Source organism: Alternaria viburni (genome assembly GCF_023758015.1).
Source record: "Alternaria viburni strain BMP 2772 chromosome Unknown scaffold_6, whole genome shotgun sequence".
Lineage (NCBI taxonomy): Eukaryota > Fungi > Ascomycota > Dothideomycetes > Pleosporales > Pleosporaceae > Alternaria > Alternaria viburni.
This window is the reverse complement of record NW_026055775.1, coordinates 543243-557766: the sequence shown is the minus strand read 5'-3', so window position 1 is coordinate 557766 and position 14524 is coordinate 543243. Positions and strand designations below refer to the sequence as shown.

Sequence of the window (14524 nt, the reverse complement as noted above, 5' to 3'; positions counted from 1 at the left end):
AAGACAGCAATCAAGCTCGCGCTTCAACGTATTGGCAAGAATGCTCTTTCCGTTGTCCGAGTCGCGGTCGTCACTTCCACCTCGTCAGTTACCGAGCGGAAGTTACCCCGCCCTTTACCCCACCATACGTCACATAGCTTCAGCAGTGTATCCAGATGGTGTTCAAAAGACCGACAAGTATTTCTACATCGTGGTTTCTCTAGAGTGAACTCATCAGCAAGCCCTCGAAGTTGTCACTTTCTGGACCGTTCCATATATACTTGACACTGCCATGGCACCATCGCGTCCTCCATTCCAGGATCTCCCACTCGACAAAAATGGTCCACCCGGAAACGCATGGGGTCTGTACGGCCCAAACGACGAGCTCGGTGCTCTAAACATGATTACACCATCAGCCGTCAAAGCAGCGGCCCAGGAGATACAAACCGGTGACCGGGTCTCACTTGACTGGTATCTTAACCTACCATCCCATCCATCCTTTAACCGCCCATCTTTCTCCTGGAAGATGAAGAACAAAGAACATCCAGATGGCGCCAAGAGAACCGTCAACGACGACCATCTGGATTTTAACACACAGGGAAGTAGCCAGTGGGACGGCTTCCGCCACTACGGTTACCAGAGTGCAAAGAAGTACTATGGTGGGCGCTCACAGCAAGATCTTGAGTCCTCGGAAGTCATCGGCATTAACCGTGTCGCCAATTCTGGCGGCATCACCGCTCGGGGTATTATCCTAGATTACCCGCGGTATCTAGAAAAGAAAGGCAAGAAAGAAGTGTACGCGCTCGAAGCCAACAGCATCACGGCCGATGAACTAAAAGACATGTTACAAGAAACGGGTATCAAGACGCGAGAAGGCGATCTACTACTCTTACGAACAGGATTCACGCGTGATTACGCCAAGCTAGGCGAGGAAGAAAGACGGGCGATAAAAGACAAGCCACCGACGTTCTTGGGCGTAAAGTCGGATAAGAACACGCTACAATGGATTTGGGAGAACGGGTTCGTTGCTGTTGGTAAGCATCCGCTCGTCTTACCTCATCTGATCTTCTCATGATCCAACGTCTCCTTGGCTTCTTCTCAAACACCTCCAACCACAACTCAAAGTACCCTTCTAACGATTCCGCAGCATCCGACGCGCCGTCATTCGAAATGTCTCCGCTTGTAGGCCCACACAGCGCCCCAGGTGGTATCAACGCGGGCGAGACCTGGGAAAACGAGATGCAGGGCGGTGGCTTAGTACATCAATGGCTTTTAGGTGGATGGGGTGTCATGATAGGTGAGATGTGGGATTTGGAGAGGCTATGTGAGAAGAGTAAAGAGTTGGGCCGGAGTACTTGCTTTGTTAGTAGTGTGCCGTTGAAGGTAATGTCTCGCCGAGTTGCTGATAGTAAGACATGAGCTGATCGTCGCATAGGTACCGGGCGGTGTTGCGAGTCCGCCAAATGCCGTTGCCATCTTTTAGCTGAGAGGCGTTTCTCGTAGCACTTGGCATCGGAGAGAGGTGCCATGAAAATGAGAAGACGGGAATGCGCTGATATGATATTGTAGTATCAGTCTCGGGTGATAGATTGATACGAAATACGAAATGCCAAGTCGGTGCTTACGCTCATCTCCTCTCCGCGCCCGGAGTTCTCTCCAGTGGCCAGCACACGAAACTGTCACCAAAGCGTCATCGCGAACCTCGACGGGCCGATCTCTGCCGTACGAACAATCAACGCAGAGGACTTCGCAATACTCTCCCAAATTCTCCACGTCCGTATCTATGACACTTCCTCTACAAACAACCACTCATTCCTTCACACCTCCAACCCAGACACATCTATTTTTACCCCAGCAAGCCCTACGCATGCAAACCAAAAAATGCGGGGAACCCATGTCCCCGAAACCGGGTAAGCAGTATATTGCGCCAAGGCTGTTTGTACTTCATTTCCTCCTGCCACCCAACATCATCTCGATGGCTTGGAAAAGCCTATCGCTTTGACCACCACCGCCATCGCAGCCGTTTCACCCGCTTCTCCCTCAACGTCATCATGCTCATTTGCTGTTTTTGGTAGATCAGCCCCGTCAATTTGCTTAGCACGTGGAGGGAGAAGCATTGTGGCGTTTGTACTCGCGCCAAATGTATAGATTTGGTATGTGTGGGATTGAGTTCGCATGTAAGCCGTAGTAGTGAAGCTGTCTTTCGGCGTATATGCGACGGCGACGGCTGAGGATCTTCGTGGACCGTGTTCCCCGGTGAAGCTTTTGGTGGGTGTTTGAGTGGGTTACGGTGTATATATTACCCTCGTGTACGCCCGTGTTCAGCTGCATTCTTTACAGCAATTACACATCCCTTCCATCTCTCGTACAGATCAACAAGCTTCCAACATCATCACCAAAATGAAGTCTTTCGTCCTCATCGCCGTTCTTGCTGCTTTCGCAGCGGCATCTCCCGTCGTACCTGCTCAGATTTGCACGAAGATCTGTCTCTTTGAAGAGCCAGACTGCCCAGGTGGGGTATGTTATCAACTTGCCACATTTGATATGAGTATTGTGCTAATGTGGAACAGGTGGCTGTCAAGTCTGGTGTAAGTACCTGCTACATATATGCTCTTCGATTGGTGAGGCTAGTATGTGAGCTAACGTGATGTAGGAATGCTGGTCCTGCTGCACCAGGGAATAGAGTACGCTTTTGACCCAGATTTGGGCCTGGTCTTAGCTCAGGCGGATTGTTGAGATGGTTCTGCCGTACTGCTTGGAGAACATATGGATGGAGATTAGTGGGATCTGGACTATCATTTGATGAGATTTTGGAACGCATGGAAGGCGGAGTAGATGTGATGTCACACGACAAATATTGTCTTCCAATCAATACTTTACCTGAGCCTTGGCAGGCATGACTTCTGGCTTCCAACTGCTGCCTTCTCACACCTTGAGCCATCATATCCTCGATTTTCATACGCTGATTGTAGATGGTCACATTGTCGCTGTATCCGCCTGACCACTTTCCACACTACTATGCCATGCTGTCCCGAGATCTGACCTTTATCTGAGCTCTTACTAACCCAGTGGTGGCTACGCGTTGTGTCATTGGCCAAGCTCTCGCTGAGTACATCGTTTCGTTTGTTGGTCGCATTTTCCGTTTTCGAGTTAGATTCGTAGCGATGTTTGTAGTGGACGTCAGCCATAAGCTGAGAAGTCGCACAAACAGGTGTGTTCTTGCAAGTCTAGAGCGTGCCTTCTCATGCCATCCTCTTTCGAGTAATCCCGTTTGTGGTGGCGTTGGGCGCCTTTTTGGTAGCGAGTATGTATATATCCTTACATGTGTCCCCTTGCTTTCAGTCCTCATCCTCATCTTCCACTCTCACACTGTCACACATATCACATACCTGATCAAAATCGTCAACATGAAGACTTTCGTTGCCATCACTCTACTCGCCGCCCTTGCAGCTGCGAAGCCGCAACACTACACTCGTCCTACGCAACCGCCGCCATCAGCGCGTGCTGCTCTTGCTACCCCACCACCCAGGGTTTGCGATCGTAGATGCGAGGCCGGGCCGCCTACCAACTGTGGTGAGGGATGGGTACGTCGATTCGATTCTGAGATAGGAATGACTGTATGCTAACTTCCGGCAGGAACCTGCTCAGCTTGGTGTAAGTATATATCGACTCCCTAGCCCAGAGAGATGTTCGAGAGCATTGAGCTGACATGCGTAGGATTGCTGGGCTTGCTGCCGTATTTAGACCTGACTCCGGGTCACGGGCGTCGCTGGCGATCCAAAACCGACTTCGGACGTCGATGAGGCGCTGATCAGGCGAACGGGGGTGCTGAAGGTATTGGAGGAAGGCGTACGACTTGATGAAGACGGCGGCGATCTTTGGGCACATGTCAAGCTGTTATCTAGGTAGCGTAGTCCAAAGTAATAAGGCTTCTCTTTCTCGCCTAGCCCTTGCCAGTTCTGCGTTTTTTCCTATCCGTGGACGTCTGCAACTTCATGTGAGAATCTCAATTATCCAGGTACCTAGGTACTTCGCATGAAAATAAGTGACATCTTGTACGAACAGGTGCAAGACATGTACAAACCTCGTACATTGCCCAGCTGTGGACTTGACGAGAAGAGCCGTAGCACAACATAAGTCCTGATTGATAGAACTCATGTCGTCAACGACAACACCACTCCGCACTCCCACTCCAACACATCAACCCTGGAACCATACGGCCCGATTACCACGTCATTAACTCCGCCGCGCACATCGTCCTAACTCCGAAACACAACCACGGGACGTACCAAACACGGTGCTTGGGGGGGACTACGACGTATGCAATGTATATCGTGATAGCGCAACTTTAATTCAGGGTTCGTGGCCTCTCATAGGCTTACAGACTGGATGGCTGGTACAATAGTTATGCCGTGGTGAAGCCGAGTCTTGAACAACGGGCCGTTCGAAGTACCAGTTGAACGGGATGGAGGGAACTTGCTTTCAAGATGGAACGGAGTATATATACGTCTTTTGCCCTCTTGCGATTACTGAACGTCTATCAACCATTGCGCGCTGTCACATTAAGGAATCAAGATTATATACTTGACCCTTACCACAACCACCACGCCCTTCCAAAATGGGCCAGCGATTCAGCCAGTTCTTCCCACCCGCCCCCTCCTTCACCGAGACCGACCTCCCCAACCTCAGCGGAAAAGTCTACATCGTGACTGGCGCCTCCGCAGGAATAGGAAAAGAGCTCTCGCGCCTCCTCTACACCCACCACGCTACCGTGTATATCGCCGCGCGATCAGCCGAAAAAGCGCACGCAGCGATATCCTACATCAAAGAAACATGTCCCGATTCCAAAGGCACACTGCACTACCTGCATCTCGACCTCGACGACCTCTCCGGCATCAGAGCCTCCGCCGAGTCATTCCTAGCAAAGGAATCCCGCCTGGATGTTTTGTTCAACAACGCAGGCGTCATGGTCCCCCCGGTAGGAAGCACGACAAAACAAGGTTACGAGCTGCAACTCGGCACGAATTGCGTTGCGCCCTTCCTCTTCACCAAGCTACTCACGCCAGTACTGCAGGAAACCGCGAAGAAAGAAGCAAAAGGCAGTGTTAGGGTGATTTGGGTGAGTTCAATCGCCTCGCAGATGAGCGCGCCAACTGGCGGCGTGGATATGAGTAATCTGGAGTATACCAAGAATGTGAATAATTGGACAAAGTATGGGATGAGTAAAGGTGGGAATGTGTTTCACGCCTTGGAGTTTCAGAGGAAGTATGGGGAAGAGGGGGTTGTTAGTGTGGTATGTTCCATCAATTTTCCTGTTCCTCCCCCCCTTTCTTTACGCTCCTCTTTGAGGATCTCCTTTGCGTCGATCGACTAACGAAAACTACTGCAGGCGCTCAACCCGGGGAACCTTAAAACGGAGCTCGGACGCAACATGAACGCTGTGCATCATTTCTTCGCCAATTTCATGTTGTATCCGACTGTCAATGGCGCGTATACGGAATTGTTTGCTGGCCTCGCACCTGAGGCTGCGAAGCTCAAGACGGGTGAGTGGATTATGCCGTTTGGAAGGGTTGGGACGCTGAGGAAGGACTATTGGTCCGAGACGGGGAAGAAAACGGCGAGTGCGTTTTGGGAGTGGAGTGAGAAGCAGGTGGAGCAGTATGCTTGAGGGTATGTGATGTGTTTAAATGACGTTGCTGTGTGTACTTATCAGTTCTCTGGCCTTCTGTGCATCATCTGCCTCAAGATACGCTCATAACGTTTACCAATTTCACTCTGCAAAGACCAAATCTTTGGTAGATGTGACACATTTCGTATATACATTCTATCATTCATTCATTTGTCAGAATAAGACATCCATTATCAGGCCTTCTTCGCATCCTTAGGAGCCATAGCCAGAAGCGTGTCCGGATCCCGGATACCAGCCAACTGACCCTGCTGCGCACGCTTAACGGTAAGCGCAGCAATCAGAGCAGCACCTACACCAGAGCCGTCCTCAGCGGGAAGCACCTCGACAGGGTCGTTCTTGCCCTTGCCGTACTTGGCGGGCCAGTCCATGATCTCCTTGAGCGCCTGGGCTTGGCGGATCTTGAAGTGGGGGTACTTTGTGAAGACGGAGCCATCGGCACCGACGTGCACTTCATCCCACTTCTTGTGCTTGCAGATGGCACCTACACCACATGCGGTGAGACGAGCAGCACGTGTACCAATGAGTTCGGCAAGACGGCGGATGAGCTCGAGTTCGGGCTTCGTGCAGGTGATGCCGAGTTTCTCTTGGAAGAGATCCCCTGTGTCTTGCAAGTTCTCGAAGCGGTCCTCCTCGATCTGAGACAGGAATCCGGCGTCGAGAGAGTAAGGCTTGTCGAGCTTGCTGGCGTTCTGACCCTCAAACATGTGGCATTCGCTACCCTTGTGCAGATCCTGGAGGACGAGACGGAAGATCTCGCCGAGGTAGAGACCGGCGACCATCTTCTCGAAAGATTGCTGACCGGGTCGTGGTGATTCCTTGTCAACGATGACATCGTACTTTGTTCTTGGGAGGATCTGGTGTTCGTTGTCGAATGCGCCCCATTCGCAGTTGATGGCCATTGGCAGGCTGGGGTCGAGCTTCATATGCTTCAACTTGGGGATGGAGCCGCAATCCTCCATGTAGGCGGCGTTGCAGCCGGTGCCGAAGATGCAACCGATCTTGATCTTGGTGTTGGTATACGCGGAGGCAATCATGGTACCGGTCGTGTCGTTGACCAGAGCCGCAAGCTTGATGGGTACACCGCGCTCCTCAAGAGCCGCCTTGAAGCCTGGAACAACATCCACGCCCTCCATGCCGGCGACGTCGAAGCCCTTTGTCCATCGCTGAAGAACTCCGTGGTCGATGGCGTCTTGCGAGACGGGGTATGAGAAGGTGAAGCCGAGAGGCAGGTGGTTGAGCTGCTCGCCCTCGTGGTGGTATTCGATGAACTGCTGGAGACAGTCGGCAACGTAGCCCCAAAGCTCTTCGGCGGTTCCCGTCTTGAGCTCCTCGGGCATGCGGTACTTGGATTGTATGATCTCGAACTCGCCCTTCTCCTCTGTCAGGGTGACCTCGCAGACACGCAGGTTGGTGCCACCCATGTCGAGCGCGAGGTAGCTGCCGGTCTCGTTACCGTCGGGGAAGGCCATGCACCAGGTGGGAATCATGGGCTATCACAGTCAGCTCTATCCTGAAGAGCGCAAAGCAAATTGCGACTCACAATGCTTCCGCCCTCCTCCGACAAGCCCTTCTCAAGCTCCTTGACGAAGTGGTTCGAGATAGCCTTGAGCTTGTCTGTGTTCACCACGAACATCTCCTCGAGCCTGTCGATCTGCTCCTTCAGATCCTTGGGCATGTCCGCCATGGAGCCTAGCACGGTGTTATCCCATCTGTCCTTGTGTACGATAGCGAGGTCGGAGCATACCCCTGCGGGAGGGCGGTTTCCTTGCGCCGAGTAGAACCATGATTGCGGTTGTGAGGGTGGTTTAGGTAGAATTGGTGTTATCGCGAGAGCGGCGGTGGTGTCGCTGAAATCGAGGGTTCAGGACGACAGGTGGGGACCTTGACGTAGGGTGTTAGTCTCTGTATGACGAAGAGGCTAGAACACTAGAAAACAGCTCAATGGCCATGCCCAGCGGCCAATCCCACTTTTGTACACGATATTTGCTTCTCCACCCGCCCAGGTTGCTTTTGGACGTACGTCGGGGGTGCGGCGGCTTACCAAGATAGTGTAGTAACGGACCCCCGCTGGAGAGTCTGCCAATGGCTCGCGGGCTTGTTCAGTAAGCGGTGTAGTCGTCAGGAAAGGCGTCGGATGATATGGGGAGACGATGCGCAATCGGGGGGCACGAGCGTAAAAACGGTAGCTGTTGAGCTGGCCCCCGCCATCCCGCGCGCCGGAGCAGGAGACGGCTCCGATGACTTTTGGTGCCATGACGCGCCTCTAACGTGGGCTGCACGAGGCTTGGTGGGCTGAAGCTCCTGGGACCCCTCGCTTGCGCTAGCCTCATTCGTCTCCACCACAAGAACTGCCCACGCAGCTCCGATTACTCAGCACGACACATCTCAGGTGGAAGCACATTCAAACTGAAGCGTCTCTTCATTAAGCATTACACACTACATATGTACAAGAATTGAAACGCACGTCTCTGACATCATCTACGATGCCGTGCAAGCCGCCGCACCCTTCGACGTCTTCGTCACCAGACTGACAACCGTCACAGTACTCTTCGCAACTACCGTCTTGGTTTTGGGGGCCCCAGTAACCGTCTCCGTCTTTACTCCGCCACCTAGAGTCACCGTCTCAAACTTGGTGCTCGTAGAGACAGGCAGCGTAATCGTTGTCTTGGAAGTCACGTCGCTCGACTGGGTTACGACGATGGTTTCCTGTGCTGCGAGGATAGTCGAAGTCTTTGAAGCGGTCTTGAGAGAGCTGACTGTGACCGCTGGCTCAGTGACTGTTGAAAGGACAGTCTTGGTGACGAGGTCGGTGGAGTAGACTGTGTTGGTGGAGGCCTTCAGCGTGGTGGTCTTGCCAATCTTCTCCGTTGAAACGATTGTCGTGTAGTAGGTAGAGCCTGCCTGAGCCATCGTCGATGTCTTCACCACGGATGTGACTGTAACTGTGCTGGTGCTGGCCTTCAGGGAAGTAGTCTTGGTAGCGATGGACAACTCTGTGACAAAGGCGGTCGAGCCAGCTTGAGTTGCGGTAGCTGTGGCTACGTAGCTGCTCACGGTAGTGCTGACGGTGACCGTCGTAGTGCTAGCCACAGCGCGAGGAAGGACGGCACCTCGGCGGACCAGCTTCTCCGCGCTGCGAGTGGGAATGCAAGAGAGCGTGGTAGTGGACTTCTTGGTAGTTGTCTTGATGGACGTGCTACTGATCGTGACTGAGTCTTTGGGTTGCACGGTAGTCGTCTTGGTGGTGGTCGGCTCGATCGAGATGGTAGTCTTGACTATTGTGGAAGCTGCCTTCTGAGTCTTCGAGCTCGTGATGAAGACTGTGGATCCCTCGCTGACGGTGATTGATGTTGGCTTGGGCGAAGAGGTGGACAGAACGGTAACAGTCGTGGTGCCCTTGACCGTCGAAGTCGTAGCGCCCTTGGTTGTCACTCCAGCTTCGGTCACGGTACCCTTGACGACGCTGGTCTTGGTAACAGGTTCCGGGGTAACAGTAAGGCCAACATCCTCAGTTACTACCGAAGTGGCAGTGGAGGTTACGTCAGGAGAAACGATCGAGGTGGTGGCAGTGACCTTTAATGTGCTGGTCTTGATGACGTCGATGGCACTGATCGAGAGCGTCTCTGTGCTTTTCACCACAGTAGTCGAAGTGACTTCAGGGGCGGTGACAAAGGTGCTCGCAGTAAGTGGGGCGATCACGGTAGTCGTGGTGTATGCTGTGACCAACGGTAGACTACTCGAAGAGGTGAGACTCATAGTAGATACCGAAACACTGGCAGACATTGTTGACGATGATATGAGGGACGAGGATGCAGTGCTGCAAACCTGGGGCGAGCCCATACCAATTGCGAAAGGCTGGGTATCGACGAATCGGAAATCGATGAACGCAGTCGTGGCGAAGAAAGAAGCAAGCTGGAACTGAGCAACATCGTTGTCCGAAAGCTGCTGGGAGAACGCAGCGCGCTTGCAGATATCAGAACCTGGGCCAGTGTTATGGTACTCTCCGTATGTGACACCATCAGTTTGCGGGTTGGTCTTTGACCACTGCGACCATCCAGCCGGGCTGATCATGGCATCGAGGTAGCAGCCAACATAAGCGACACGCGAGAAGCTATTCCATGGACGACCAAGGCTGACGCTGCTAAACTTCCCAGATCCGGGTGCAGGCACGATCCTTGACTGATCGAACACGAAGCCCGCAGCAGTTGTGTTGGTAGTACGCTTGTGAGCTGTGATGCTGATGCCGTCTTCGTTGGAGGCGATCGTCGAATCCAGAAAGTAGGCAGATCCACTACCATATATAAAATCCACATTACCCTCAATGTAGGTCTTGAAGGTGAATAGATTGCCAGACACACTGAGAGTATCCTGGTTACCATAGATCTGGCATCCGTACAGCGCAGCAAACTTGCTGCTTTGAACAGCAAAGCCGAGCGAAGCAATGTTCTGCTGCGTGCCGTTGTTGTTTCGGAAGTTTATGTTGAAACCATGGAAGTAGTTGCCCTTTACGTAGACAGTCGCTCCGTCGGTGTTGCTACCAGAGGTACCTTGAGTATCCACGCCACGGCTAAATTGAATGGTAACTTGGTTCTTGGTGTAATCATCGGTTGAATCGGAGTAGCCACGGAAGATGGTGTGACCGGACTTGGCGATGATGAGCTGCTCCTCGTAGGTACCAGGGTAGATGAAAATCGTGGCATTCGTCTTGCTCGTAGTTGGCGCAGCGTTGAGAGCCGCTTGAATAGTATCGTACGTCACGACGCCAGCAATCGGTGTCTTGGAGACGATAAGAGCATCGGTCGGGGGGGTCGTGCCGTTGAAAGTCGAGTTGCCGCCGACAACGATGGGTCCAGGAGGAATGACAACGGGCGCGGAAGGTAGTGGAGTGACGATCGAGTTGAAGTAAGTCATGTCAATCCACTCTGTTGAGTCCATGACAGAAGCTAAAGAGTACGTGTCCGAAGTGAGTAGCGTAGCATACCCGAATGACTGACGGGCAGCAGCGTTCTGCTCCCAGTTCGAAGGACCCGAGTTGTTGAACTCGGCGAAGGTGATGTGATCGGTCCGTGGGTCCGTCACAGACCAGATCTTCCATGCGGCAGGAATAATCGTAGCGTCGATATACGAGTTCTTCACGACAACAAGCGCGTACTGGGAGTAGGGCCGGCCGAGGTAAACTTTTCCGGTGAGATCATCGACTGCATTGGGAGCCGCAGTGAACAGGCACTGATCGAAGATGTAGCCACCAATTTCGGTGCTCGACTTCCTACTATGCGCTGTGATGGCCGATGACTTGCGCTTGGCACCAATCGTGCATCCCTTGAAATATGCCTTGGAGTAGCCCCAAATGAAGTCGATGGCACCTCCAATGTAGCACGACTCGTAGTATTGGTAACCAGCGGTAGCCCCGTTCAGAAGGGTATCTTGCCAACCGTCAAACGAACAAGCGTAGAAGGCGATGTCATTGCCGTATATTGAGCCCGCGAGCGTCACGTAGTTAGGCTCGGCACCGTCGAGGTTGTCAGTGTTGATCATGTTGACGTTGTACATGCTAATCCTGCTTGATGCGGTAGAAAAGACGGAAGTTTCCGCGTTCGAGTGTCCTACGGGTAATGGGGAGACCGATAGACCACGAGCGAAGGAGACAGTGACTTGGTTATCCTTGTACGCTTGACCTGGATTGCCGGTGGTATACCCGATGATCCTTACGGCACCAGGACGGTTGACTGACGGGATTTGCTCGTTGTAGGTACCCGGGTAGATGAAGATGGTTTGGTTGGTCTTGTCTTGCGGGAGCGAAGCGAGTGCGGCAGTGATGTTGGTGTACGCAGCACCGTTGCTGCCATCTTTGGAAACGATTACAGCGCCTAGGGGCGGCACTGTACCGCTGTCAGGATGGGCATTGACAGTTGCAGTGGTAGTAGGTCCAGTCACGGTACCGTTGGTTGGAGGGGATGGAGATGGTGATGGCGAGGTGGTCGTAGGGCCTGTGAGGCTGTACGAAGGGATCGCATTGTACGCATCCATGTCCAACCATGCCGTGCTGCCGATCCATGCAGCAAGCGTGTACTTCTCAGCCTGAGACGCTGTCAACTTTGTGGCAAAGTCCGCCCGCTTGGCTGTGTCCGTCCAGCTGCCAGGGCCAATGTTGTTGTATTCACCGAATGTGACTCCTGATGTCTGAGGGTTGTTCGTCTGCCATACGGTCCAGCCAGCGTTAGAGATATGCTTGTCGATATACGAGTTCATGTAGATAGCGATAGAGAATTGGCTGTAAGGCCTGCCGAGGTAGGTCGTACCGAAGGTGTTGCCGTAAGTAGCACTGTATGTGATGACTGAAGAATCGAATACATATCCACCGGGGGCGTCTGCAGTGGCCCTGTATTGTGCCGAGATGAAAGCGCCAGGCGTGTTGCTAACGATCATGCACTGGTGGAAGTATGCGGTGGAGAACCCCCAAATGAAGTCGACACTACCCTCAACATAGCAGTTGCTGAATACTTGCGTACCCTTATTAGCAAGCAGGGTATCCTGGAAACCAACAAAGGAACAACCATAGGCAGCGATGTTCGCTCCATAGAAGTCAGCAGCCAGTGCTGCGGTGTTGGAAGTCTGAGGGTAGGTGTTAACAAAGTCGATGTTGTACAGAGCCATTCCCGAATCGCCGCTAGGCTTGGAGTATACGACGGGTGTTTGCTCGTTCTTGCCAGCACTGGTAAGCTCGCCCCTAGAGAACTCAAGGCGGACCTTGTTCTGCGTGTAATCATTCGTGAAGTCGGTGAAGCCCCTCAAGGTGACCTTCCCCTTGCGAGTGATGGAAAGCTGCTCAACATATGTACCCGCGCCAATCTTGATCGTATATGGGTTGCCGTCGTTGGGGAGGGCGCTGATAGCTGACGTGACGTTCGAGAACTCGCATGGTCCGGGTGTCTTGGAGACTATCAGAGTCGGAGACGCGGCTGCGATTGTGCAAGAGGCTACTGGGGTAGCACTGGTCATTGTGGAAGCAGTGATAGTAGCGTTCGAGATGGAGCTGGCGCTGGCGGTACTGGCCAGCGAAGCCATCGATGAAGCTGATGGAGACACTGTAGGAGAAACAGTCGACGCAGCAGATGAAGCGGAAGCAATCTGAGCATCATTCGATGCTTTCAATGACGCAACAACGTTCTGATCAACCCATGCAAGCGAAGAGCTAGCGTAAGGGTAGAACGCATTTCCGAAGACCTTGTCGATGGTGAATTGAGAAACCTGATCGGCCGAAAGAATAACATCGTAGCTAGGGCGAGCTGCGGCGTTCTTGCTATAAGAACCGGCACCAGTGGTGGCGAACTCGCCGTAGAAAGACGGAGTGGTAGCCGCTGAAGGGTGAAATCCAGCAGGGGCAATCAAATTTCCCATTGCTGTGTTCCGGTAGATTGCTACTGAACCATTGGCGGCCGGGGCCGCCAGAAACACATTGTTGTTGGTATATCCAGTCTTCTGCTGTATCGAACTCGAATCGAATACGACCGTGGAGTTCGTGAAGGTACCTCCGTTAGGGGTTCCACCCTTGCTGTACACGATAAGAGCACCCGAGCTGAGAGGAACGATGGTGGACTTGTACAGATAGATAGTCGGGTAGTTGTAGAAGAGATAGTTCGAGCCCTCGATGTACGAGTTGGCGAAGAAGGCCGTTCCATAGGTAGCAGAGACTACAGTGCCACCAGGCGAGATGATGGAGCACCCATAGAAAGCAACATTGCTTCCTCTGAGTGAAATGGTCGCCGCATTGGCTCCTGGTCCAACAGCAGCTGAATTGACGATGTTTATGTTGCTGACAGTCACACCCTTGATTTTGTCCGTACCAATGCTGAATGGAACGGTAGTAGCAGCGATTGTGACTTTGTTCTCAGACCAGTCATCTGCAGCCGTTGGAGAGGGTCCGGCGATCGTAACAGTAGCCTGTCCGATAACAGTGACGGCCTCGGAGTAGGTTCCAGGAAGAACGGAGACAGTGGCGATGCCGCTATCTTGTGCAGCCTTTACGGCTACATTGATGGCGGTGTAATCACCAGATCCATCGGTAGCGACAGTGATGACCGATCTGGGGCCTGTCAAGGTAGCCGAAGTAGTTGTAAGAGGCGTCGGCGATGTGGAAGAGCGACTCGTAGAACTCAGAGTGGTATTAGAGGCACTACTCTGAGCAGCCGCAAGCCCGAGCAGGGCGGCAACAGCGAACGAGCGCATAGCGAATGACGATCAATCGACGAGGATGAGAAGCGAGCGATGGAGATCGGAAGTACATGATGTTAGATGGTACTTAAGCTCGAAGATCCTCCTCAAGGGTTCACGGGGCTCACACCGAATTGGGTATACTACGACAACGTGGTCTGGATCCCGATTACAATCTGACATCTCGTTAAATCCGCTTTCACGCTTGTCGCCCGACTCGTAGGTACATCTGACAGGGTAGATAGCCGGTGGGTCTCTTCAGAGAGGCCAGGGGACAAAAGCCACAATCGATAGCTGCTGCCGTGTGAGATCCTCACAGTGGCAATCCGTTTTGATCGAACCCCCATCGCTGATGAGATGCCGCTGTTGGGAAGATAGTCTTGTCCATCAATATTGATGGTGCCGGCTTTAGAGCCAAGCGGTACCTACTAATGGGCGTAGGATGCAGGAACGAAAGTAAGATCCCAAAGAACTATGGGAAGCTAAGAGCGTTCCTGCATGGCGTTCGTCTGGGTAGGAACAATCTTAGAAGCGTCGCCCGTTGCTTGACGAATTTCCACGCGTGTTAGCGCGACGTGGCTTGGGTTCAGTGTCGGTCCGGCCAATTTCACCGCGCGAAAGAGCCCCTAACCCGAACATTTTGAA

The 14524-nt window shown here is 52.9% G+C and overlaps 6 protein-coding genes across 6 annotated transcripts; 4 read left to right on the top strand and 2 right to left on the bottom strand.

Moving 5' to 3' along the window:
- Positions 1 to 271: 271 nt before the first annotated feature.
- On the top strand, positions 272 to 1462 carry J4E79_003630 (uncharacterized protein; the record flags this gene model as incomplete). Its single annotated transcript, XM_049352523.1, has 3 exons — positions 272 to 1013; positions 1127 to 1362; positions 1415 to 1462. 3 exons carry the CDS (start codon positions 272 to 274, stop codon positions 1460 to 1462), a joined length of 1026 nt encoding a protein of 341 aa, XP_049212902.1.
- A 917-nt stretch (positions 1463 to 2379) lies between these two features.
- Positions 2380 to 2715, top strand: J4E79_003629 (uncharacterized protein; the record flags this gene model as incomplete). The annotated part of the gene is made up of 3 exons (XM_049352522.1): positions 2380 to 2496; positions 2550 to 2567; positions 2656 to 2715. The coding sequence occupies 3 exons, from the start codon at positions 2380 to 2382 to the stop codon at positions 2713 to 2715; spliced, it is 195 nt and encodes a 64-aa protein (XP_049212901.1).
- A 671-nt stretch (positions 2716 to 3386) lies between these two features.
- J4E79_003628 (uncharacterized protein) lies at positions 3387 to 3682 on the top strand (the record flags this gene model as incomplete). The annotated part of the gene is made up of 3 exons (XM_049352521.1): positions 3387 to 3563; positions 3616 to 3633; positions 3662 to 3682. The coding sequence occupies 3 exons, from the start codon at positions 3387 to 3389 to the stop codon at positions 3680 to 3682; spliced, it is 216 nt and encodes a 71-aa protein (XP_049212900.1).
- Positions 3683 to 4597: 915 nt separating this feature from the next.
- On the top strand, positions 4598 to 5647 carry J4E79_003627 (uncharacterized protein; the record flags this gene model as incomplete). Its single annotated transcript, XM_049352520.1, has 2 exons — positions 4598 to 5098; positions 5369 to 5647. The coding sequence occupies 2 exons, from the start codon at positions 4598 to 4600 to the stop codon at positions 5645 to 5647; spliced, it is 780 nt and encodes a 259-aa protein (XP_049212899.1).
- A 194-nt stretch (positions 5648 to 5841) lies between these two features.
- On the bottom strand, positions 5842 to 7452 carry J4E79_003626 (uncharacterized protein; the record flags this gene model as incomplete). The annotated part of the gene is made up of 3 exons (XM_049352519.1): positions 5842 to 7158; positions 7209 to 7357; positions 7413 to 7452. 3 exons carry the CDS (start codon positions 7450 to 7452, stop codon positions 5842 to 5844), a joined length of 1506 nt encoding a protein of 501 aa, XP_049212898.1.
- Positions 7453 to 8146: 694 nt separating this feature from the next.
- Positions 8147 to 13894, bottom strand: J4E79_003625 (uncharacterized protein; the record flags this gene model as incomplete). The annotated part of the gene is made up of 1 exon (XM_049352518.1): positions 8147 to 13894. One exon carries the CDS (start codon positions 13892 to 13894, stop codon positions 8147 to 8149), a length of 5748 nt encoding a protein of 1915 aa, XP_049212897.1.
- Between the last annotated feature and the right edge of the window lie 630 nt (positions 13895 to 14524).